Below are 26,318 nucleotides of genomic sequence, written 5' to 3' on the forward strand. Positions count from 1 at the left end.
TACTTGACATTTAACAACAATACACTAAAATTAAACAATTATAATAGTAATTGTTTACATTAAATAATAACAAAAACTTAAAATACGAAAGAGAAAAAAAAATTTTGATCCATAAATATTTTTTTTCCCTTAACAAAGTATATGTAAGTTTTGTGTTTTTCACTGAGTTACTGTGAGCTGGTTGGGTTGGATCAATACTCTTTAATATTGAGATTTATGTCCAATTTGAGTAAATTTAGATAAAAACCAGCATAAAAAATGACTCATCCTCAAATATAAACCAGCCTTTAAAAGCCTAAAACTTAGATATTGTCGTTGACTCCCGAGAAAGAAGATGTCTGGTGTTTCACAATTCTCGTGGAAAAAACATAGTCCTTTTGTTTTTTTGTTTTATTCACTATGCACACGTGTTGCGCAGTATAATCAATATCCTTATTTATATTTAAACTATTCTTATTTTTCTAATAAATTATGTAAAAGGGTTGAATGAGTGCGTATTTGGGGAGCTTAAAATGATAACAACTTTCAAATGTATTTTTTTTTCTTTTACTAAATAATCATTACAGTGTTTAATATATATTTTTCATTAATCATAATTCTATTTTAATTTTTAAAAATACTGTCTAATTTAGTATTATTTAATATAATAAAATTTTAATTTATTTAGCCATAAAATATTGACATTTTTAAATTTAGAATATTTATTAATTCAAAAAATTATGATATACTTTGTATTTAAATTTTTATTTTAACATTATTTGTCGAGAAAATCTCTAATAATTAATAAGACACTAATGATCAAATTTAACCATGCAAAATTTCCGAACACATGAAATAACTTATTAATAGTTATTCTGATAATTTTAAATATTGATAAATATAATTGTATTTAAATATCTAGAAAACAATTTCACTGCTCGTAATAGTTATATCTTATTTAAACCATTTTTTTTTTAGTAAACCTATAAAAAAAAAAACTCAATACAGCACATCCAAATACCACAGTGGATCAACCATGTAAAAGTCATATTAATTATAACACATTTAATTAAAAATTATAATTATTGATTATAAAGATCGAATATTTTAAGTATTTTTCACTTTTATTATGAATAAAGGTTATTAAGAATTTTATATTTTATCCATGTCAAATGCATTAGTTAAAAATATTTTTTTCACTTAGTATCTTAATATGAAATATATTTAAAAATTATAATTTTTTAAAATAAATATATGTTAAATTATGCATTTTTTGGTAAATAATAAAAAATATATAAACAAAAGGATGATAAAAGAATATTTAAATAAAAGTGAGAAATGAATTAATTTATTAATTATTAATTAATTCATAAAAAGTTATTTGCATCGGATGATGAATATTATATAAAATAAAATACTAAAAAAATAATTTTAATTTTAAGGTTCATCTCTTCTGCATTGAATACACATGATAAAAAGTATAAATATTTTTTATTATAAAAATGACTAATAAATTAAATCGATGTAATTAATTTTATTGAAATATTAAATAAAATATTTTATTTTAATAAATTATTTGTTGTTGTCCTTAAAAACTCTTTCTATTTTTTTTATATATGTATTTATATATTATAAAGAAAGAGATAAAATTTGATAACTATTTTTAAAAAAATTTAAAATATACATGAAAAAAATTAATTTTGTTTACATATAATTATAAATTAAAAACATAAAACTTTAATAAAAATGAAATTATTTTATCAAAAACGTCACTTGAACAAAAAGTTTATTTAGGAATGAAAAAAGTAGGCTTGAGCATGAACGAGGGAGATTTTATAACAGTGTTTGGCCCGCACACAGAGAGAGTTGAATAAAATCACCCACACCATACCATAACCCTCTCTCCCTTACCAACGATCTCACTTTCAAATAATAACCCCGTGCTCCAACAACAAGCGCTACCTCAATTCTCCAATCTCCGATCAGCCATCAACGCTGATTCTACGGAACCCTTCGTCTACGCGGACACCGAAGCGTAGCTCCGTTCTGCTTTTCCTCAAATTGAATCTCGACCGCCTGAAAACTGCGTCGAATCGGAGGGTTTCATTCCCCCAAGAGAGCATTGAACGGTTTACTTTCCAAGCTCGAATTGATTGCTCACGACGGATTGAGAAACTTGGAGGAGGTGAATTCACAAGGGAAGGAAACCTAATTTGCGAACTTCGTTTTTCTTTTTGGAATGAAGAGGAAAATTGCCGAATGAAACGGCGTTACTGAAGTTTAAATAGGGTTTTCGAGGTCTCTGTCTTTGATCGGGTGGAAGAGCCACCGGCATAGAAGGTTTGGCAAGAGGATAGTGATTGAAATTGGTTTCTGCTGGAACCGTTCGCTATGAGTTGTTGATTCTCGTGTTGGATTGCGACACAGGGTTGTTCACACAGCATGGGTTACGATTCGGATAGCCCCTCGCAGGATGGGAGGGATGAAGGTAAGTTTGCTCAATCAAAGTTGTGTAATAGCAGCATGAGAAGTGATAGGAGCGAGGAAAGGGAAAAAGAGAAAAAGAGAAAAGCCTACAATAGGGTCACCGGATTGCATAATTCGATGTATAGTCTAGTTGTTATAGGTTTTGTAGGCTTGGAACGTGTTTCATTTGCTTCTACTAGCTGTTTATCATATTTAGCCTCTTCTCTCTTTTGTTTTTAGATTAGTCTTCTAAGTAGTATTGAGTGGATTGCATGTAAGTTTATGGCTATGAGGTGGAATTTGTAAATAAAAGTTCGTGTGTGTGTTTTGAGGGGCGTTCTTGAATATTCCTTAGTTTCTCGTTTGGTACAGTTGGTTAACTCAATGTTTGATAAATTATAATTGATAGATGACGAGGAAGAATATGAGGAGTCTGGCAGGGGCAATCGTTTTCTTGGGTTCATGTTTGGAAATGTTGATAATTCTGGTGATCTCGATGTTGATTATCTTGATGAGGTAATTCTATGCAGCCTTTAATGTTACATGTGAACTTGGTGGTCAAAATGTTTGGAGAATCAAGATTAAGCTGATGCATGTATACATGTTATGTTGGGATTGCTGTCTATCTTTTTAGCTGTCTTTTATTTTCCTTGTTTTCCTATGTATATCTTAAATAGTTATACAGTTCAACGTTCCTGAAATTTCTATGTTGTTGTAGTTGGTATAAGGTAAGTCGAGGGGTTTTTAAGTTGCTAAACTTCTATTAGAAGATTTAAAACCACTGTGTATGCACACTTAGTGGAATGTATATTCTTATTGGAGACTTTCTTGTAGCTTCTCAAAATGCAAAGATGGAGGCATTTTGGATGCTCATGTACAGTATGGATGTATAAAGTCTAAACTAAAAATTTATATGCAGTTCAACTTTGGATGACTTAGTTTATAGTGAAAACTGTGAAGATTCATTGAATATTTGCTACTATGGTTGTAAGTTGTTACTTTGCAGATAAAATTGATCATTATGAATTGTTTTATGCATCAAAATTTACAGCTGAGTTTATAGAGCAATATGAACTTGACCTGAAATTTATGTACAATAAGATTGAGGTGGGCATGACAGATTACCAAAGATTGAAAGAAGCATCTGTTGAAGTTTCTAGAAAATAACTGCATCTTTTAGGATATGTATTCCCATTTTGAAGATTGAATTATATTGATTGTGGAATTAGCATTTGCATGTTCTATGCTGTTGTTATATTTCTTGATTTATTTTTGTTAATGTGTTTTTCTGAAAAACTGTAAAGTTGGTGCTAAATTAGCTTATTTTCTTTTTAGGATGCAAAGGAGCATCTTTCTGCATTAGCTGACAAGCTGGGTCCATCACTGACAGATATAGATGTAAGCAAATCTAAATATCATTATCTGGCTGTGTTGCTTGAGTTTAGAATTCCAAATGCTGTTTGTTTGGGTGGTTAACAAGTATCTAATTATTGATTTGTCCTTCTGTATTTCATTTCTTTGACATCTATTTTGACATGACAATAATGATGTGTTGTTTGCAGTTGTCAGGAAAATCACCACAAACACCACCTGATGCTGTTGAACAAGGTGAAGTTGTCTGCCAGGAAAAACTATATCATGCAGTTTTTGATATTCTGTTGGTATCATTTTTTTCCCTCATCAACTGAGAGCACTTCACCTGTGTTTTATTTATACTGGAATTCTTTCCCACATGACATATGCTTGGTGGAAAATATCATATGAAGAAGCAGCTAATTTTATTTCCTTGTCAAAGAAGAGAAGTTTTTACATCTTATATATCCTATGATGGTACTGGAGGATTGGAGTTGACAATCCTTGTTATTCTCCCTTCTGGAATATATTTTATAAAAAGTTATTGTTTTTGTTAAATTATGATTAATTATGCTTGATGCTAGGGGTTAGTAAGGATTGGTGTCACAAGTCAGTATAAGTAGAATGAATAAGCAAGCTGATATGAAGTTTTAAATATGAATATATGATGACTCACAAATGGTATTAAAGTACATGCATGGATAATAGTCATTCATTAGCAGGCATGTAGTGTCACATGGCTATTTGTTGGCTCCTAAAATCTTGGATTAGTGGTAGGTGCTCCTGGATTCTGTTTGCACCAAAATGAATTTCATTTCTTAGGTGAAGTTCATTTTAGTCTAAACGAAATTTATTTATAAAAACTTCATTCGACTCTTTTTGGGATTTTGATTAATTGAAGGAGGTTAAGGTTTTGTGCAGTTGATACATGCAAGATATTTATAGTGAGTTGCTTCTGCTAGTGAATTTTATTTTGGTCAGGATAATTTCCATGGATTTTGTGTGTCTGGATTTTATAGTGGGTGGCATCTGCTAGTGATGTTTAATTATTTTGTTGTTGTAATTTTCTATTGGGAAGATTCCTTATCCCTCAACTCTAACATTCCTTCTGTCTTGGAAATTTCATTTGACAAAGATAATGGACCTCAAAGGCATTTTGTTGTCTGTAAAAGAGTTTGAATTTAATGAAGTAAAGCTTTGTTAGAAGATTCCTTATCCTTCTACTCTAACATTCCTTCTGTCTTGGAAATGTCATTTGACAAAGATAATGGACCTCAAAGGCATTTGTTGTCTGTAAAAGAGTTTGAATTTAATGAAGTAAAGCAGAAGAGCGAAATGAGCCTTCTCTTTTCCCCCCCTTCCAAGTTAATGAGCTAGTTTATATAGTCTATTCTTTGAATTTAATGTTAAGTACTTCTTGTGTCTATTGTCGCATGTGACAACTGGACAATAAATAAATAAATATATGTGTGTGTGTGTATTTGGGATCATGTGTTGGCTTTCTTAATTAGCTGAAAAATTAATCTAGTATGAAACTCAGCATTAAGTTTCTTAACAGTTTTCATGAATCCTCCTTTACGAATCAATGAAATCTCTGTTGAAACCACTTATGTACATTTTTTGCTTCTTGTGTGGTTCTTTTTTTTTTTTGGTGAAGTCTGCTCTTTAGTTTACTAACTGGGATTCTTTAAATCTTAGACTGTGATGAAAAAGCTGAGGATGCAGTTGATTATGAAGATATTGATGAAGAATATGATGGTCCAGAGACAGAAGCTGCCAATGAAGAGGACCATTTATTGCCAAAAAAGGAGTTTTTCTCCACTGAAGTTGCTGTTGAAGTTTTGGAGTCCAAAACTTCTGTCTTTGATGATGAAAATTATGATGAAGAATCTGAAAAGGAACAAGACATAGTGAATGATGATTCTAAAGGTGATAACATATCTTTAGCTGGTAATATTTATTTTTGCATGAATTGCACCATTTTGTTATTGCTGTTGTAATCTGCATGCTTTTAACTGAAGATATGGATTTATGTGTTATGTTGGTTTCAGTCCTAATAAAAGTGCAAGAAAGTTGGTCCTTGTAATCCAGCTCTGTTATTTTATTTGCTGCCTTGCTCAGATATAGGCTGGGAACATGAACATCTATTACCAATGCTGCATGATGATGTTTTGAATATTTTTATTTTTGTGGGTTTCCTTATTTACACCTTAAAGATACTTGAACAACTGTCCTTTGAGACTTTGATTTGCACTGTGCTTAAAATACATATAAAAAATTTAAAATCCTAGTTATGGACGGTGGATTTGAATCCAAGTATTGTACAGGCTTCATAGGTTTGAATTGATAAAAGCTTGATTACTTTGAATTCAAGTTTGTATGTGAGGCTCAATTCTTAATTGATCCAAAGTTTGAATTGTATTTGGCTCATTGTCTTGTGAGCTGATTGGCTGAGAAATAGTTGGTAGATTATATTATAGATTGTTATTATAGTAAATTTAAATGACCTCACACTAACTATTTGTTTGATTTGGTATTATATTGAGCCAAACTTGGACCTGAATTTCAAACTTATAATCAGCTTGAATCCCTAACTCAGCCATAAAGCTAGTTCAAAGGGAGAAGATTACCCAAAACCTTATATGGGGTATTCTGATTATATACAGTATAACTAGTCAATATGGGATCTTAACATGCCCATTTCAAGCCCTGTACTTAACATTTGAAACATTTGGGTGGCTTAGGCTCAGCATCAAAACCATATTAAAATTGAGATTGGACTAGACCTAATTCAATCCTCAAGGATTGCCCAATGGGTCTAATGAAGAGAGCTTTGGCTATATACTTAGTCTCCTAACCCATGTTGGATCTTAGCTATTGAATTTGAGCTTTAAGCTTAATTCAACTTCAAAAGCTAGCTTGTAAGGGAAGGATTGCTTTAGCCTTTATAATCTCTTATTTAGTTATATCTATAATCAATGTGGGACTTAAACATTAACAATAATAGCTTTGTGTTTGAGCAAGCTTTAAAACATTGTATTTGGCCCAGCTCCTCAATTTGACAACTGGAATCTTAGGGAAGAAAAATTAAAATCCTTGGTTTTCCTTAACAAATGGTAGGTGAACTTAATTTCGTATTGGAGTCTTGCAGTTCACATTTGTTAGCCTTTTTCTTTCAGGGGAGCAGGAAGAGAGTTTTGTAGATGCATCTAAAGAAGAGAGTGCTCTTGAACAAGAACTACAAGTTGGCTCACTGCAGACTGAAGAATTGGACAGTGATGTGCAAAAACTTGAGGAGGTCAGGTTCTTTTTTGCTATGTCTGAAATGCTTGTTTTTTTCCTTGTTATCCTTTTGATGTTGAAATTATAGGATTTTAGGTAGAGGAGGAAAAGGAAAAAAGAAACTGAACACACTCAGATTGATATTTGATTTTATTTGATATGATACAAAATATAAAGCACTAACCCTTATTTATTCTAATACTGGATCATAATCCCAACTAAAAAAGGAAATAAATCATGAAATTTTAAATCATAAGGAAACTGGTACTAAGATACAATCTAATATGTTGTTGGATATTTTTCATCTATTCTAACAATTCTCGTCAATTATATTTTTGTACTTTTCTGTTGATTACATGAATATAAATACTGGTTTGAATCAGCAGCCATATATGATCTTCAAGTTGTATAACAAATACATGTTAGATTACTCGTAGTCTTGCAGACAATATTATAAATGAATGCTACACTTCAGGTAGAAAAATTGATGGATCTAGTTAATATTATGTAAACTTGCTAAAGGAGGGCTGATATTCTGTTTAATCAGCAAGGTAAATATAAGAACAGTTTCTGTTATTGAGAAGCTGATTGGCACTGAATCCTGATACATATTTCAAATTCCTTTATATTGATGAAATCCTAATTAAGAGAAAGGAAATCATTAGAATGAGTCTACTCCTAGCCATCTAAGGTAAAACTTGTACAATGAGAAAATACAAGTCATAACTCTTATGTAATAAGTAATATTAAAATAAAGCTGCCTGAGTTGTTAGTAATATATGCTACATTAGCATCAATAGTATTCACTCTACGTTGATGTGAATGGCAATCAAATAAACTTGTAGGTGAGTGGCTTGAGCCCCTATGACCATGTGTGAAGGAGTTCAATCCTTGCCAATGTCACCCTATGACCCTCTCATTCTTCATAATTGAAGCAAGTGCATTTTTGGTTTTGATTTTAGTATTAGGGAAACGTAGCTCCCCAGAAGACCCCCCCCCCCCCCAAAAAAAAAAAAAGTCTGCAAGTACAGTTTAATAATAAATTCTTGAGCACAAAATAATTCAATCCAAACAGACAAATTTTAGCTAAAAAATGCTGTTGGGGACATTATGGTGTCATTGATCCTTATGTCCACACATATTAGGGTGCTGTTTCAGTTTGGTCCTGAAATGATTGTAAAATGCTATAAATGGACCTGGGGAATGGAAAGAGTAAAAGGATTTCTGTATGTTGAGGTGCATTAACTTGATTACCTTGGCTCCATGTTTGTGTTCGTACTTGTGATTGTAGGTTTAGGTGTATTATGAGTGTAGTGCACTGGTGCAAGCCCAGTCCAATTAGATACACACACTAACATCTTTCTCTAACATTGATGATAATTTTTGTTGACAGGATTATAAAATTACCATGATTGACTTTCTATTGACATGTTAATGTCTTAATTGATGAAACGAACAGGAAGGGTCTGAAGTTCAGAAAAGGTCCATGTCTATGCCATTGCCCGTATTATGTGTGGAAGATGGTATGACAATTTTACGCTTCTCTGAAATCTTTGGCATTCACGAACCTCTCAGAAAAGGAGAAAAGAGAGAGCATCGGCATCCCATTCCTAGAGGTAATACTCAAAGATAGGGAATGTTTACCTGAAATTCTTTTTCATGCGTCAGAGTCTGTTTAGTGTGTGTTTGGATAAGATTATTTTTGTAGATTATATGAAAAAAACTTTAAAAAGTAATATTCACTTTTGTTTGGTAATTTTTGGAAAATCAGCATATAATCTTTGATTTTTTTTTATAAAGGAAACAACTTATTTAGAATAATAATTTTCAGATCTTATGATTAAAATCTATCAGCTTATTTTCTAGTTAGCTTTTATTTTCCCATTTTATTCTTTATAATTGATTATTTTAAATATAACACTAACTATTAAACATAACTTCTTATATATTTTTTGTAATTTCACCTTAAAAATGATGATTATTTCATACAATCCAAACACAACAGATTATTTAAAAATCACTTTTCATGTAACATTTCCAAACACAAAACTTATATCATACAATTTTCACAATAATTGATTGTAAATATAATTTATTTTTGAAATAATCTACTTTTTCAGCTTATCCAAACACACTAAATCTTCTGGGAGTGATATGGTTGGAAAAACTTAAATAGTTGTCACATTTTCTACTCTATTTTAATGAAATTTAGAACCATCAGTGTTGAGATTTGAATGGCAAAATGATATGCTATCTTTCTGTAGTGCTTGTTATTGTGGCTTCTGTCCTAATTGGCTGTTTTTTTTTTCTTGTGTTTCCAGATAGATACCAGTCTTTGGATTTAACTGATGATATCGTAGAAGAGGATGAAGAGGACTTCCTCAAGGGCTTCTCTCATAGTCTCTCACTTACTAAACATGTTTGTGTAGTCCATAATGATGTATCAGAAATTGATGATGTTGACTTGGAATTTCCAAAATTTGGATTTCTTCATGGGGATGCTTCAATGGCTGGGAAAGATGATCGACAACCAAAGGACTCTTGTCTTTGTGCTGAACCAATGAAAGGGGATTTGACAGAAGATATTTCTGGGAAAGACCATCCTTTTATGTGGGCCAATTTTTATCCCCTTGATCAGCGAGACTGGGAAGATGAAATCCTCTGGGGCAATTCTCCTGTTCAAAGTCGTAGTAATGTTGAAAGCTGTGAAATTTCTGGACCTGAGTTGGGAGCATCCGGTGGAAGTGAAATAGAAATTGAAAGTGGGATCCAGAATCTTCACATAGAGCCACAGGAGATGCTGGAGGAGAATGATCATATTGTCTTCAAATGCAGTTCCCCTGTCTCATTGGAGCCCTTTGGCTCAAGGCATTCTTCTGGAGCTAAAACCAATTCAATGTCCAGAAGTCTATTTCATCCCCAACTATTGAGGCTAGAATCCAGATTTGAAGTGGATGCTGCTAATCTTGTAGATGGAAAAGGGGCAGATATATCTGAGAAGCATACTCAAAATGGTCAAATAAAGCGATTTACCAAGGTTATATCACAAAACAGAGACATGATGGAGGGATCCTGGTTAGACAATATAATATGGGAGGATCTTGATCGGGCTACAGTGAAACAAAAGCTTATCTTTGATCTTCAGGATGATCAAATGCACTTTGAAGTTTTAGAGAGCAAGGATGGTACACATCTTCGCCTCCATGCTGGGGCTATGATTTTAACTCGTTCTTTAAAATCGAGTGGTGGAGACTCTTCTGAGCTACCGGGACATGGAAGTCAATATGGATGGCGATACGTTGCTAATGACAAACACTATTCTAACCGTAAAACTTCTCAGCAACTTAAATCAAATTCCAAAAAACGCTCAGCTCATGGTGTCAAAGTTTTTCACTCCCAACCTGCACTGAAGCTGCAGACGATGAAATTGAAGTTGAGCAAGTAAGAACATATTTATTTATTTGGCTGCAGTGCAGGGTTTTGTCTTTGGTAGCATCGTTTTTGATTTGTAGTGTGTCTTACCCTGTTTATTTGTGCTTAGAATATTATTTATTTTGAAATGAAGTTATAGTTAACTAGCACATGGAAGCTTGTTTGATGTTTGTGTGGGTACTTGATACCCAGTACGTTGGCTCTCAATCTCCAACCTAATTTCTTGGGCTTTCTATTTTACTTGGCTTATTTGCACTATTCTTGAAGAATATAATATTGAGTCTATAGTTTTTTATGAGTCTGATTCTTTTGGAAAATTGTATTCATTCACTTGCCTCAATGTGAGTGAACTTTTGTCGGTACATTAATGTTTTAATAAATAATTAGTCTCCACACATCTGAAAGATTAAAATTAAAATAACAGGGTTGTTACAAGTACATGGAAAGAAAATAAAGTAAATGTGTTGTTAATAATAGTGCATGTATTACTAATATTTTAGAGAATTTGATTTTTGACTGAGTTTAATGATGTTGTGTGATTTATGTAGCCGACTTTATTTAGTGGGATATGGATTGGTGGTTGTTGTATATTACTAATGAGTTAAGGGTGTCTTTTTGACCCCAAACTAGTTATTATGGGATCACTTGGGTGTTCTACCAATGTCTATGTCGTTGGTGTTGCTACTTTTGATATTGCAGCCAGTTTTTGTTTCATGGTTGTAATTTAACATCTGTTTCATGTTAACCTTGTGAACTGTAATGAAGGCTTCGTAACTTTTAATATCTGACATTCCATGGCTAGTCCATAATCAGACACCATTACACCAGACCATTCTTTGATCTATTTATTAACTATAATAATGTTGGCCTAGTTCTTGCAAAACTTATGTGATTTGTGTGTGAGTGGACCATACCAGTTCTTTATTTTTTGTGGTCCTTTAATATGTATTGTCTACAATCTATATGTACATTATAGATTTTTTCTGTCTTTATCAATAATCATAGTAACTCTTTTGCAGTAAAGATATTGCAAATTTTCACCGGCCTAAAGCATTATGGTATCCCCATGACAATGAGGTGGCTGTCAAAGAGCAAGGGAAATTGCCAACACAAGGACCCATGAAAGTTATTATAAAGAGCTTGGGTGGCAAGGGGAGTAAACTGCATGTTGATGCTGAAGAAACTCTCTCTTCTGTTAAAGTAAAAGCTTCCAAAAAGCTAGGTTGTCAATTTTGTTTTTTTTTTTTTCCTTCTCTTATAAAATTTCTTATTTCTGTAATAAAGCATATTAGAATCATAACTAAGCTGCAAGTTTCATTTTGTTCCCTTATATTTTATTTTTCTTTGGGTCTTATTCTAGTCTTCAACAGACTTTCTTCGTTTCTTTATATGACTGACCAGGGATTTTTGTTTTTTGGTAGATTTTAAGGCATCAGAAACAGTAAAGATTTTTTATTTAGGGAGGGAGCTTGAAGATCACCAATCACTTGCTGCACAAAATGTTCAACCAAACTCCTTGTTACATCTTGTTCGTACAAAGATAAATTTGTGGCCAAAGGCACAAAGGGTTCCTGGTGAGAACAAGTCCTTGCGTCCTCCAGGTGCATTCAAGAAAAAGTCTGATCTGTCTGTAAAAGATGGACATGTTTTTCTGATGGAGTAAGTGACTTAATCGTGCTACTATGTTTGCTGCACTACATTTTCTTATTTTGCTAGCATGTACACTGTACTACTTTGCATTCCATGTACTAAGTTTCTTGTCTGTGTTTTGCTTTTAGCACTATTTTTTTCAGCATGTTCTCAGCATTCATGCTGCGAAAATTGTCTTCAAATTATTCTTATGGGGACTGTCCCATCATTTTCCTTCCAGGTTATGTTAATGTGCATAATGTATGATCTGGTTTTTTCTTTCCCGTGTCTTGTATACAGGGAACAAACTATTTTCTGTCTGATTTTTGTTTATAAGAATCTTAACTAAGATAAAAGAATTTTTGTTGTGTTCACCAGAAAAAGAGGATAGAGAGAGACAATCTTTATGAATTCTTTATTGAATTGCTGGATATTGTGTATACAATTCTGTTTTTCCCAGAGCAAAGCTCCTCAGAGAATTTTCTCTGCCTAATTTCAGAAACTATTTTTCAAAAAAGACCCCTCACTATTCTCCCAGCTATTATTTATAACGGGCCTTAAAACAGAAAACTAACTCCTAGCTGTTACTGTTAACTGCTAACTGCTAACTAACATTATTAACTGTCCTCTTTCTTCTAGAGTACACCAGCCAAGGTTTGGCCTTGTTTAAGTTAGTATTTACAAAGATATTAGGGTTAGGACCCTGACTCCTATCATTCTCCCCTTCTAGAAGAGCAGACTTGGCCTCAAGTCTGAAGTGAGGAAATTGGCTCAGCAGCACAGTTTCATCTTCCCAATTCCTCTTCAAACCCATCAAATACCACTTCCAATCTTACAATCTCTCCTGACTCACTAATTCCTTCATCCTCCCCCAGAATTACCAATCTTAATTGCCTATCTTGTCGATCTGCACAAACATGAAGAGGATGGAACTTCTCTCCACATCTAAAACATAAGCCCTTATTTCTCCTTTCCTGAATCTCCCTATTAGACAAGTCTCTGACTCCCCTATCCTTGTATGTGGAATGGACAGGCCTTTGATTGACAGAGGTGGAAGAACCCACTGAGGCTACTGGTCCCCTTTCTGCGAAAGATGAAGAATTATCACTTCCAAAATTGGACTTAGACTTTGTCTCAGCCTGCGCTTGAGCATTGTCACATTGTGAACGCCCTAGATTACCCCTGAATCCTCGAGAAAGAGCTCTATTACCCCATAATCTGCTACGCACATTTGAGCTATCCACAGACCCAACAACTTCTGCCTCCACACACCTAGCCATTCGAACAGCATCCAAACGATCCTTGGGCTGAAGTGTACGGACCCGCAACCTGATTTGCTCCTTCAGTCCTTTCATGAAAAATGCCACAAACTGATTCTCCGGCAAACGTCCCACTTGGGCAGCAAGAAATTCAAATTCTTCAATGTACTCTTCCATAGCCCCTTTCTGATTTAGGTCAGCAAGCTCTTCGAAAGGATCCTCCAAACGGCCCCCTCCAAAACGTAATCGCAGCGCATTCTTGAAAGATTCCCAGCTAGGAACAGTCTCAGAATCAAGCCAAGTTTGAAACCAGTAGATCGTTCCTCCATGCTTAATCTTGCGAGTTTAATCTTGTTGGAGACCGATATTCCTTGAACTTCAAAATATGTTTCAGCCCTCGTGATCCATCCCCTTGGATCAGTCCCATTGAATGACGGCAGTTCCACTTTCTTTGCCATCAAACGAACTCAGTTAACGCATCAGCGTCCGCATTATGCGATGTTTCCTGTTCTTCAGCACCTGAATTACCTTGTCCCAGATTCTGTCCCAATGAGTTATCATGTTTGGCAATGAAGTTCTGAACCAAATCTTCAAGACCTCCCAACCTCCCAGTCAGCTTTTCCATAAATACATCCAATCTTTCCTCCAAGGAATTCATTCTTTCCTCAACAGCATCACTGTGCTGACCTTTATTTACACCACGCTTCGTCATCTTGAAATTTCTGGCTGGAGCACACCTTTCTGTTTCTCCCCCAAGGATCCGGAGGTCGGACCAATGTTGTGTTCACCAGAAAAAGAGGATAGAGAGAGACAATCTTTATGAATTCTTTATTGAATTGCTGGATATTGTGTATACAATTCTGTTTTTCCCAGAGCAAAGCTCCTCAGAGAATTTTCTCTGCCTAATTTCAGAAACTACTTTTCAAAAAAGACCCCTCACTATTCTCCCAGCTATTATTTATAACGGGCCTTAAAACAGAAAACTAACTCCTAGCTGTTACTGTTAACTGCTAACTGCTAATTAACATTATTAACTGTCCTCTTTCTTCTAGAGTACACCAGCCAAGGTTTGGCCTTGTCTAAGTTAGTACTTACAAAGATATTAGGGTTAGGACCCTGACTCCTATCAATTTTTTTCAAGAAAATAGAGGAAGTACAAAAATGGGGCTCCAAAACAAACAAACAAAAGCAGACAAAGAGGAAATAAAGTGTAAAAAGACCCAATAAATATATCAAATGTCTGTATAATGTAAACTCATTCAAAGTAATCTTGAACGGAAAACATATTACTTGAGAGGAGCAATATAAGCTCTGTCGATCAACTTATGTAGAAATGGGTGACTGAGGTATTGATTGCTTTTACTGTTTTAGATACTTTCATGGTCAAGTAGCTATTTTCTGGCTTCTTTCCTCTCTGTTTTTGATATTCGTAAGGTTTTTCCAAATTTCTCTCTCCTCTTTGGTGTGTGCATGCTTTTCGGTGGGGGTGAAGTTTTGAAGGAGGAAGATGATACAATGACATAGATTCATTTTGAAGATAGAAGTGACAATTTATGTTACTATTTTCAGAGATACAATGCCATACTGTGTTCTCTTTTGATTAATATGCAATATCATCCTTCCTATCTTAGAACCTCCTTAATCAATTAGCCAGAAAAACTTTTCCATGCCTGTTAATTGAACCTACTTGCTTGATTTTGTGCAGATATTCCTGATGCTCAATTCATGTCTTTTTTGTCCAGTGATTTGTTTGTTTCCATGTTTGGCTCCCGTCACTTGTCTTGAAGCAAACATCTACTCCCATCCTATAACAATCGCCTGATTGACTTATGGAACTATGGATTTTGTGTTGAAGTTTTGGAACTTTTAGTTTGTGTGACTACATGTTGAAAGTATCTGTTTTTACTAATCGGCTTTCCAACTTGTTATTCTGCTTGCAGTAATATGTAATTACGTATGTTTATTTTTTCAGCTTTCATCAAAATTTAAGTAATACTGAGATGGTGCTGTGTAATGGTTAATCCTCATCTCAAAACAAATTATTCCGAGCATTGAGTTATGTATTTTTTCTGTATAGAATATACAGTGAGCATGTTCTCATGGCTCCAAATCTAATGTATCCAATTCAAGAGCAATGTTTTTCCGCACTGCACTGCCTCAATTTTGATATTTGTTAATAATTTTTTGTCTGAAATGGTGATACTCTTGTTACTTTGTTTTTCTTTTGTACTTTACTAAATGAATGAGGATTGTAGATAATGGATACTGCATTAGGAAGCATATTGAATATGTTCTCATTGTAGGTATTGTGAAGAAAGGCCTTTACTTTTGAGCAATGTTGGAATGGGTTCAAGACTTTGTACATACTATCAAAAATGTTCACCAGATGACCAATCTGGCTCGTTATTACGCAATACAGATGGTAACTTGGGCCATATCATTTCTCTGGATCCTGCTGATAAATCTCCTTTTCTTGGAGATTTAAAACCTGGTTGCAGCCAGTCATCACTTGAGACAAATATGTATAGAGCACCCATATTTCCTCATAAAGTTCCTTTAACTGACTACCTGCTTGTTCGTTCTTCAAAGGGAAAGCTATCATTAAGGCGCATTGATAAAATTAATGTTGTCGGACAGCAGGTATGCATAGTCTTTCTAAGTATTTTTTTTCTTAGAGTTAATTGTCTTCTTTTAATTCTTTGAATCCCAGTTAATGGTAAAGTAAAGGAGTTCTTTACTTCTTTTAAGTCTTTGAGTTATTGTTTGGTAAAATATTAATAGGTGGGATGTTTTGAGCAGTCATAAATGTGTTGTTTATCTCTTTATTAGTTTTTCCTTGTTTGATACTGCAATTTGCCAACCAAAGCTACATCACTGGAAATTTGTTAATGACATAAAAGGTACAATATGTAACTGTCACGTGCTAATGGGTTTCTAATTACTCCTTGCAGGAGCCTCTCATGGAGGTATTAGCCCCTGGAAGTAAGAATCTTCAGACTTACATGATGAACAGGCTATTGGTGCACATGTGTCGTGAATTCCAAGCAGCAGAGAAGCGACACTTACCTCCATATATCCGTATTGATGAATTTCTGTCACAGTTTCCTTACCTATCAGAAGCATCATTCCGAAAGAAAATCAAGGAATATGCCAATTTACAGGTAAATTGTAGGTCACAGTGCTTGTTTCGAAGTGATGTATAAGAAATGGATGCTAATAGAATCCCTTCGGGCTTGTTTAGTTTAAGAAAGCATCTTCTATTTTCATTTCATGTTTGTATAAAATACTAAAAAAATGCCATTCTTTTTTTTACTGTTCGATGGTTTGTATAGGATTCAATAAAAGCAACAAAAAAAATTATTTGATTGTTTCCTATACAAATCTTTGATAACAAGGAGCACTGTAAAAACAAGGTGTTAGTTTTGAAATTATTTGTTAAAAACAGGAAGTGAAAACAAAATATTTTCTCAAACCAAACATGCTGTCGTATTTTTGAGAAAGAGAAAAATTAATATTTCTAGAAGATGATTTTATGTTGGACTTTAAGTAATTTATCTATTACAATCCTATTTTTGATTCTGATTATGTTTTCTGTGTACCTGAATGTTTTATTCAATATGTATTACTGCAGAGGGGAACAAATGGACAGTCTCTTTTGGTTAAAAAGAGAAATTTTCGCATGTGGTCAGAGGATGAATTGAGGAAAATGGTGACACCAGAGCTTGTGAGTTATATCATATGACATTCAGTTTTTTAGTTGATGCATTAAAACACCTCTTTCTGTAAAATGAACTATTAACAGTAAAAGGGAAAATCATCTTTAAAACATGCTATGGAAGGAAGATTGGAAATTGCATTGTTAAAATTATGCCTTCAACTGCAAGATTCTTAGAGTTTGTTTTGGTGCATACCTGATATACCATGCTTTTGGGATAAAAGCAAGGTTTTCAAAAAGAATAATGCATTTTTGTTAGACACTCAATTTGCTTGTGAATGTTTTCCATGTATTATTTTTTTTTTATTTTTAAATTTCAGGGTCTAGAAATTCACAATCATATTTTATTATATAATATATATGCTACTGGGTACTTATACTTTGTTGTTTCTTTGTTATAAGATGTATCTATCATTACTTCATTTGAGATGGCTCCTGCTTTGTCTTGTTTGTTTTATTTTTTAAGGTTTGTGCCTATGAAAGCATGCAAGCTGGCCTATACCGTCTGAAACATTTAGGAATAACTGAAACACATCCTACTAGTATTTCATCTGCAATGAGTCGGCTTCCAGATGAGGCAATAGCACTGGCTGCTGCATCACATATTGAGAGGGAACTGCAAATTACTCCTTGGAACTTGAGTAGCAACTTTGTTGCTTGTACAAGCCAGGTGATCTATGTTCAATCTGATTTTGAGTTTATTTAGTGTTGGCATCTATCCTGCTTGTGTATTGAAAATTTGTTAATGCATGTCAATTAGATTTTTTTTGAAGGTAGAAGTGAAAAAGGGTTTAAAATGTAAAAAGAAAAGAGGATAGGAAAATAAAGAAAAAAGAATAGAATAATTGACTGTAGAAGATGGAGGATGCTCTGACTACTATAGGTTGATCTTATTTTAGGTATTCTAGTCATATGTACATAATGATTACTCTGAATGATTTGCTGACTTGTATCTATAGGTCCTTCACAGTCATACATTTACTTTATTTGTTTTAAATTTTATACAAATATTTGAAGCTTGAAAATTTGCTATTTTTTCTCTCTCTAAATTTTGACCCAGGCTTGAGGGTCATGTGTCCTCTAACATCTTTTCTTTTTTATTTTTTTAATAAGCAAAGAATATGTATACCACTTAATTTCACTTTTGGTTCCTTTGGTTTGAACTTTGAACTGGGTGTAATTTTGGAATTAAGTTTTCTTTAGCCAATTAAATAAATCAATTTCTTTTTTAAAATTGAGCAAATACGGTGTTGCTGTTGATTTTATTTTACTTAAAATATTCAAATTCTTAATTTTTACTCAAAATCTTGATGAGTTGAATTGATTTAAGGGCTCATTTGTGTGAACTATCAAAACCTGTTTCCATAAAGTAGAAAAAAAATGTTGTAAAGAAATGTGTTTAACAAAGTGTTTTAACCTTGGAAAATGTGGAAACTTTGTAACATAAAACAAACACAACCTAAATTGTTTTAAACCTTCTATTGAAATGCACTAACCAAAGCATTAAATTTCACCCAAAATCAAAACATCTCAAAGCCCCCCTCCTTCAAACTGTCGTCTCAGATCTTAAAAAACTCTTCAAATTTTATTATATTTTCACTAAATGTTACTTTTAAACTCTTGAAATGATTTTGTTAAGATGTCTCACATTGGCTAGAAATAGAGACATAATACTCCTTATAAAAGCTTGGATAGTCCTCTTCTTAAGGACCAGCTTTTGGGAGTGAGTTAAATCCAAATTTATTAATATGGTATAAGAGCTTATCTAGTTTGAATGCTGGACTGCCTACGAATGTCCAATTTTGCAAACTTCATGCACTAGATGTCCAATCTTGTGCGTGAAAGGTGTGTATTAAGATGTCCCATATTGGTAAGGAGTAGAGTCAAAATATTCCTTATAAGGGTTTGGGTAGTTCTCCTATAAGCTAAACTTTTGAGAGTGAATTAAACTCAAGTTTTTTTATAGATTTCATGTCTCAAATTTATCATAAGTAACAAAAAAAATTTTAGGTAGAACAAAATTAAAGGCTGGATCAATTTTGGTAAAACAAACACAATTGAGTAAAAAAAAAGTCAAGAGACCAAAATTGCACACAATTCAAACTAAAAAAACTGAAAGTGCTGTCAAGCCTAATAAAATAGCAAGAGGATAAACATTTTACTTTTCCCTCTCTTTCCACATCCCATAAAAGTAGAATTTTATCCTTTTTACTTGTGGGTCTTGCTAAGTGCTAACTAGTGTATTAAGGATATTGTTTAAGGAATCAATTAATATTAAGTTTTTTATTGTTTTTATTTTTTGAAAATCACATTGGAATGCCTGAAATATCATGAGAGTTGGTGCATTTTACGTCTTCTAATAAAACTTTCTATTATATTTTCCTTGTTGAACTTTTTTATAATTTGCAACTTGAAAAGTGAGTCTAAAGCAGTGTGTTATAAAGTTGACCTCTTCTGGTATGTCATGTTTATAAGATGGCTTTGTTTATTTAACTATGCATAATTTAAAGATATTACTTCTGCATTCCCGAGTTGCCTAGAATTACTGCAATCTTCCCTTTGAGAGTCATACGAATCCAATAAAATTTGAATGTAAATGAAAATAGATTTTATAATTGAATTTAGATTTAGAAACATGCAGCAAAGGAATTCTTGCATCTGTTTAAAATTGTTTAGTGATTATTTTCTTCTGTGTGTTGATAGAATTAATTGGCAGTTCATTATTCTATGTTTTGTTTGTGTTTTGAAATAAGAATTATATTTTCAAAAGATTGGGACTTTTATAACATCTTCAGTTCAAAGAAAATTTGCTACGATGCCATGAAAAAGTTTGTTATTTTTTGTTCTAGTGATTGACATCATGATAATTTCTATCTTCTCTACTGTATTTTTTTGGTTAGGGTAAGGAAAATATTGAACGAATGGAAATTACTGGTGTTGGTGATCCATCTGGACGAGGCTTGGGTTTTAGCTATGCTCGGGCACCTCCCAAGGCACCAGTGTCTAGTGCAATGGTGAAGAAGAAAGCAGCTGCTGGCCGTGGAGGTTCCACTGTTACTGGTACAGATGCTGATCTACGTAGATTAAGCATGGAGGCTGCACGAGAGGTGTGTGGTATTTTGGTTATCTGCTGTGAAGTGTGTGTAGTAGTTGTGTAAACCATAGAGTTTAATGTTAAAAAAAAAATAAAATCATTTTGGCAGGTGAAATTTCTCCTTTCATTTTGTACTTGTTGATTATGTTGTTAATAATAAAGCTGAGATTAGTAGAGAATCTTGGAATGAAACAATTTTCATGCTGCGCTTGAGAAATAAAAGTTAGTGCAGAAAAATGTTTTCAATTTTCATCTTTAATGAAATCAATAATGGTGTCTGAAAAAAGCAGTGGTTATTCATTGATGCCTTAGTCTAGTAATTCATTTACTTGAACATGAATAAGCAAGTTTTTCACAAGCACCTTTTGGTTACCTTTCATTCTCCTATCTTTTTTATTGTATTCAGACCCACATTTGATAAGTGTAATTGATTCTGAGAAACATGACTATGTTGCGTATTGGTGTTCTCTTTTATATCTATTTTCAGTATTTTTCCTTTTGTCCAGATTTTATTCCAAACACTAGTTTGTTTGGTTTGTTTTCTCTCACATAATTAATTGGTTAAGTAGCAAATTAATTTTTCATATATATGAACCCAAGAAAAGAAAACTGATCTTGGTTGAGTTTGTTTTCTTAGTGTTGAGTTAACTCCTGCTGCAAGTATAAAGATGCAACAGTGTAGCATATTTAATACATAGGGATTCCTGTTTTTAATCTCAATTGTGCTCTTATCCAGGTTCTTCTTAAGTTCAATGTTCCTGAGGAGGTCATCGCAAAACAAACCAGATGGCATCGCATTGCTATGATACGGAAACTTTCTAGTGAGCAAGCTGCATCTGGGGTTAAGGTTGATCCAACAACTATCAGTAAATATGCTCGTGGCCAGCGAATGTCCTTTCTTCAGTTACAACAGCAGACCAGAGAGAAATGCCAGGAGATTTGGGATCGACAAGTGCAGAGTCTGTCAGCTGTTAATGGTGATGAAAATGAGAGTGATTCAGAGGGGAATAGTGATCTAGATTCTTTTGCTGGAGATCTGGAAAATTTACTTGATGCTGAGGAGTGTGAAGAGGGTGACGAGGGTACCAATGACTTAAAACGTGATAAGGGAGATGGTGTTAAGGGTCTTAAAATGAGAAGACGCCCAACTTTGGCTCAGGCAGAGGAGGAAATAGAAGATGAAGCTGCTGAGGCAGCTGAATTATGCAGGTTGCTTATGGATGGTATGATATCTCTCTGATCATTGGAGTATTATTTCCAGACCTTTATTAGTACTGAACGTGGGAACACTGATCTTGTTAGTGTGTTCTAGTGCAATGACTAGCAATTGTTTATTGGATCAATATTTTGAAATTTGACTCAAAGCTGCTATTTGTTATATTTGACCTCTATTTTTTTTTGGCAATAATCCAGATGACGAAGCTGACAGGAAGAAAAGGAAGAAAGCTAGAGTTATAGTAGAAGAAACAAGATTGGTACCGAAGCTGCAATCAAAATATGCCTTTGACAATGCTGAGCAAGTGAAGCAAATAGCAAATACTTTACAACTGGACGGAACTAATCATTTAAAAGGGGATGCAGTCACAGATTTTAGGGAGGTAAGATGAAAAATAATTAGTTTATTCACATTATCCTGTCATGTGCCTCATTTTGTTTAATACACTTATTTCACAATTTATGTGAAGATCAGATCATAATAGTCATCCAAACAATTAATTACCTACCAACGAGGCCTAATTGATTTATTACATTATTTTTTGGCAGGAGGAAAACTTTCCTGTGAAAAAAAGCAAATCACTGAAGGTCAATAAAGCCAAGAAGAATGACATTACACCTATCAGTCTTCCCAATAAAAAAATCAAATTAAATATGGGAGAAGGAATTAAGGTAAGTCATCAATTTTAGTGTTTCATGACTCTCTTGCCCAGGATAGGAAAAACCTTTTCCAATGGTTGAATTTATGTAAAAAGAAATAGTATATCATATATGTCTGAATTTTTTTTTGTATAATAGCATGGTTGTTGATAAAGAGAGAGATAAGTTTTGACTGTTTTTCGCTGGCCTATTGTTTTGTCTTTTAGTATTGTGTGTTACAAAAAAACTTTTTATCTCTTTTATATTATGAATTGTAACATTAATTTGAGTGGTGAATGTTCCATGTATTTTCAATTGGAGTTTAGTTAAATGTTAATTGTAGTTCTACATGGCAAGCTTTCCCTCCCATAAGTACACAAGATTTTGATCTTGATAAACTTGGATCAACCTTTGGCGACTGATAAGGGGAATTTGACTATGAAGTTCAAATCCACAATTTATAACGTTGTAACTGCATTTCCTTCCATTACATGATAACATTCTTGTCTGAAACTTTTTATAAGACGCTGGTGATAAATTTTTTGGTCTATTTTATGATTTTTATCAGTAATTTGCTTGAACAGAACCAAATACATCAAAATAGTCTTCTAGATGCTTTTTCAGATAGCAATACTTTATTGTGTTTTGAGGATGTGCTAATATTTTTTAAGTTGATCTCTCTGTGTTTGCATTCTTTCAGGAAGATTGTAATAATGTTTTAAATTTTTACTCCTTCTGAAAGTATCTTTGATTTATGTCTGCAGAACCAGGTATTTAAGGAGAAAAAGCCATCAAGGGAAAGTTTTGTTTGTGGGGCATGTGGTCAGGTTTGTACTTGAGTTTATTGCCTATTTAGCCTTTGAAAACCAGTTGTTGACACTTTTTGCTTGAGCTTTGATGCTTTTGATAACCTTTTTTTTATAATTTTAAAATCACTTTAGCATGTATGAAGTTAAATTTTAAATTTTGTAATTTTAAAATAAAACATGCTCAAGAAACCAAAACAATTCTATATTTTCTACTTAATAACAAAGATATAGAAATTAATGTAAATTAGAAGGATATTTTAGTTCTGTTAAAGTCTTGCACTCCATGCTTTGATATATTTTATTATTGTAATTATTTTGTTGATGAACCAGCTTGGGCACATGCGCACTAACAAGAACTGTCCAAAATATGGTGAAGATCTAGAAGCACAACTTGAATCTACAGATATGGAAAAATCATCTGGAAAATCCAGCTTTGTAGATCCCTCTAGTCAGTCCCAGCATAAAGCCCCCTCCAAAAAGTCAGTATCGAAAAGTGCAACAAAAGTTGCTCCTGCTGACAATTCAACAAAAATTCCACTGAAATTCAAATGCAGCTCCACAGAGAAATCTTCTGATAAACCTGCAGTAGAAACCCTGCAGAGTTCTGACAAACCAGTTACTTCTGACTCAGAAACTACAAAGTCTGCCAAGGTTAATAAAATAATTATTCCCAACAAAGTGAAACCAGATGATATGCAGGCTGAATCTCATAAGCATGCTATTGTTATACGGCCTCCTACTGATTCAGGTAGAGGTCAGGTTGATTCTCATAAGCTCCCTATTAAAATACGCCCACCTACAGAAATAGATAGGGAGCAAAGTCACAAAAAGATTATTATAAAACGTACAAAAGAGGTTGTTGATCTGGAATTGGACAGTCCAGGTGGAAACACAGGGCTTGAACACAGAAAAACTAGAAGAATCGTTGAATTGTCAAACTTTGAGAAACACAAAAAACCAGAGACCATGTATGGAACTGAAGGTTTGGTGAAATGGAATACTAAGGAGGATAGAAGGTGGTGGGAAGAGCAAGAGAAACGAAGAAATGAAGCGAGACTAAGAGAAGACAGAGCAAGGAGGCATCACAAAGAAGAAATCAGGATGCTCAAAGAGCAAGAAAGGTTGGATGAGATAAAAAAATATGAAGAAGATATTAGGAGAGAGAGGGAGGAGGAAGAACGGCAAAAAGCTAAGAAGAAAAAGAAGAAGAAGAAGCCTGATTTAAGAGATGAGTATTTAGATGACCCCAGAACCAGAAGATATGATAAGAGAGTGCCAGAAAGAGACCGGAGTGGAAAAAGGAGATCTGTTGTTGAGTTAGGAAAGATTAGTGCAGATTATATGCCACCAACAAAACGCCGAAGAGGGGGAGGGGGAGAGGTATATTTCTATGCTTGTTATTTACTTTATTTAGTTCTTGTTTTGCATTCATGTACTTTATCTTCATAGATGTCAAATTGGAACAAATTGGCAATCCTTTATGGCATGAAACTATGAAAGTACTGACATCTTTCCAGCAATTTTGAGGAAAGGTGACAAAAATGTGATGATTGGGAAGTAAACAGTTCTGGAACCAAATTCATTCCTTGATTATTTTTGCTATGAATTCAAGATTTTGTCTATAACTGTGATTCAAGTTCTGGCAGCCTACTATTTTTTCTTTAGTTGTTCAAATTATGCTAAAAGTTGCTTTACATTCGGCCAAATGAAAATCATAATGATTTAGGTTTGGGATGTCAACAATGTGGATGCATGGAGGTCTCTCCTGCAAGGAATATACCCGTCATCCCTTGACAGAGGCTGCTTGATCTTGTTTTGTTGTTGGGCAGTCTTGTTTTTCTGTTTTCTCTACTTTGGGAATTTTTTGGGAGGCTTTGAAAGTGGCATTTTTTTGAGTGAATAGACTGCGCAAATGCTGGAAAGAAAGGATGTCATTAGTTGTGGTGTTAATTGTTTATTAGTAAAATTATGATATATGATTTTAATAAGATATAGTTTTCAACTTATCTGTATGGCTGCAGTGGTAGTCATTGTTTTTTGGTCTGTGTAGCCTAACTAGTGTGTTTCGCTTGGCTTTAGTTCTATGTTGACTTCAATATTCCCATTTATAGGTTGGTTTGGCAAATATCTTGGAGAGCATAGTGGATACTATCGTGAAAGAGAAGTATGAACTGTCTTACCTTTTCCTGAAACCAGTGTCCAAGAAGGAGGCTCCCGACTACCTGGACATTATAGAGACGCCTATGGATCTTTCCAGAATCAGGGAGAGGGTACGGAATATGGAGTACAAGAGCCGCGAAGATTTCAGGCATGATATCTGGCAGATTACTTATAATGCCCATAAATATAATGATGGGCGAAATCCGGGAATTCCTCCCCTTGCAGATATGCTTTTGGAATATTGTGATTATTTGTTGAATGAGAATGACGATAGCCTCACTGCAGCAGAAGCTGGTATTGAAATTAGAGATTTCTAAATGATGTTAAATTCAGATCATGATCTGGTGGTTAGATAGGGCTGTTCTACATTATATCGAATCTAGTGTAAGTTTTGGTTTAAAAGATAAGAAAATGCTGCCTCTTGTATTTTTTATTGATATGAAAAGAGGTTGCAAGTTGTATGGAAACGGGTGATATATCACACCATATAACTCATTGAATTTTCAGCGTGTAACATTGTAGATTGAGGCCCTTTTATGAATTCTTTTAGATAGTCAGAAAAACCAAGCAGAAGCAGGTTGGTGGACATGAGAATCTTTTTATTCATACTAGTTATGGACATGAGAAAACTCGAAAAATGATTTTTACTTAACTATAAAAGAATAGAGCTTTCGATCAATCTTAGTTATTATCTTTTAACTAATTTAATTTCTAATTGTTCTTTAGGTCATTACTCTTAAAACAAAATCACACAAAAGAAAAACCGTCATATGTTCTTTACGTTATTCTTTCTTTCCTCTAATTCTAATTGTTTCTTTTTTCCCTACTTTTATCAATCAATTTCTTTTTTCCTCTATATTGCTTTTCTATTTCTCTTCTCTTGTCCTTCCTGCACGAATATGATTTTCATCTGCACCTTATTTTTTTAGAACTCTATTTAAATGGACAGAAGTGCACCACCCGTTGATTCGTGATAATATTGGAATTTTAGTGCATTAAATTTAAGCGCTTCTCATTTTCTTGTCCTCTATTTTTCACTTTCACTATTCGTTTTTTTTTTTTAATCAACACTATCACCATTTGTGATGCAAGCAAATGTGGTCCTGCTGAAATCGGGCGATCGATGCGCATCAGATTTGCATGCTCCGATGGAAACTGCTACGTAGTGTGGATTCTAGTATGCTATTAGAAGTCCATTTGTTCAAAAAACAGCAATGTAATTTTGTCTTCGGAGCAAATATATGACGAGAAAAGTGTTGATGTAATATAAGCCTGATCTCTGTGTA

At 33.7% G+C, this 26,318-nt stretch overlaps 1 protein-coding gene across 1 annotated transcript; it reads left to right on the plus strand.

The window, feature by feature from the left end:
- The first annotated feature begins 1,815 nt into the window (after window positions 1-1,815).
- On the plus strand, window positions 1,816-25,706 carry LOC113870025 (transcription initiation factor TFIID subunit 1). Its single transcript, XM_027506620.1, has 21 exons — window positions 1,816-2,467; window positions 2,855-2,961; window positions 3,781-3,843; window positions 4,008-4,053; window positions 5,497-5,727; window positions 6,978-7,096; window positions 8,540-8,696; window positions 9,402-10,521; window positions 11,532-11,734; window positions 11,934-12,171; window positions 15,704-16,040; window positions 16,352-16,561; window positions 17,032-17,124; window positions 17,582-17,785; window positions 20,016-20,222; window positions 20,946-21,432; window positions 21,623-21,807; window positions 21,974-22,096; window positions 22,828-22,890; window positions 23,203-24,252; window positions 24,984-25,706. The coding sequence occupies exons 1-21, from the start codon at window positions 2,422-2,424 to the stop codon at window positions 25,347-25,349; spliced, it is 5,655 nt and encodes a 1,884-aa protein (XP_027362421.1). The 5' UTR covers window positions 1,816-2,421; the 3' UTR covers window positions 25,350-25,706.
- The last annotated feature ends 612 nt before the right edge of the window (window positions 25,707-26,318 follow it).

The sequence above is a fragment of the Abrus precatorius genome, unplaced genomic scaffold (assembly GCF_003935025.1).
Source record: "Abrus precatorius isolate BTA unplaced genomic scaffold, Abrus_2018 Scaffold6, whole genome shotgun sequence".
Taxonomy (NCBI): Eukaryota; Viridiplantae; Streptophyta; class Magnoliopsida; order Fabales; family Fabaceae; genus Abrus; species Abrus precatorius.

What these genes read in the sequence shown, in the direction of transcription:
- LOC113870025 (XM_027506620.1), top strand. Translation starts at nt 2,422, where the DNA reads ATGGGTTACGATTCGGATAGCCCCTCGCAGGATGGGAGGGATGAAG. An exon ending in ATGTTGATTATCTTGATGAG is followed by an intron (nt 2,962 to 3,780) that starts GTAATTCTATGC and finishes TTTTCTTTTTAG; the next exon opens with GATGCAAAGGAGCATCTTTC. An exon ending in TTAATGTTGTCGGACAGCAG is followed by an intron (nt 16,041 to 16,351) that starts GTATGCATAGTC and finishes TACTCCTTGCAG; the next exon opens with GAGCCTCTCATGGAGGTATT.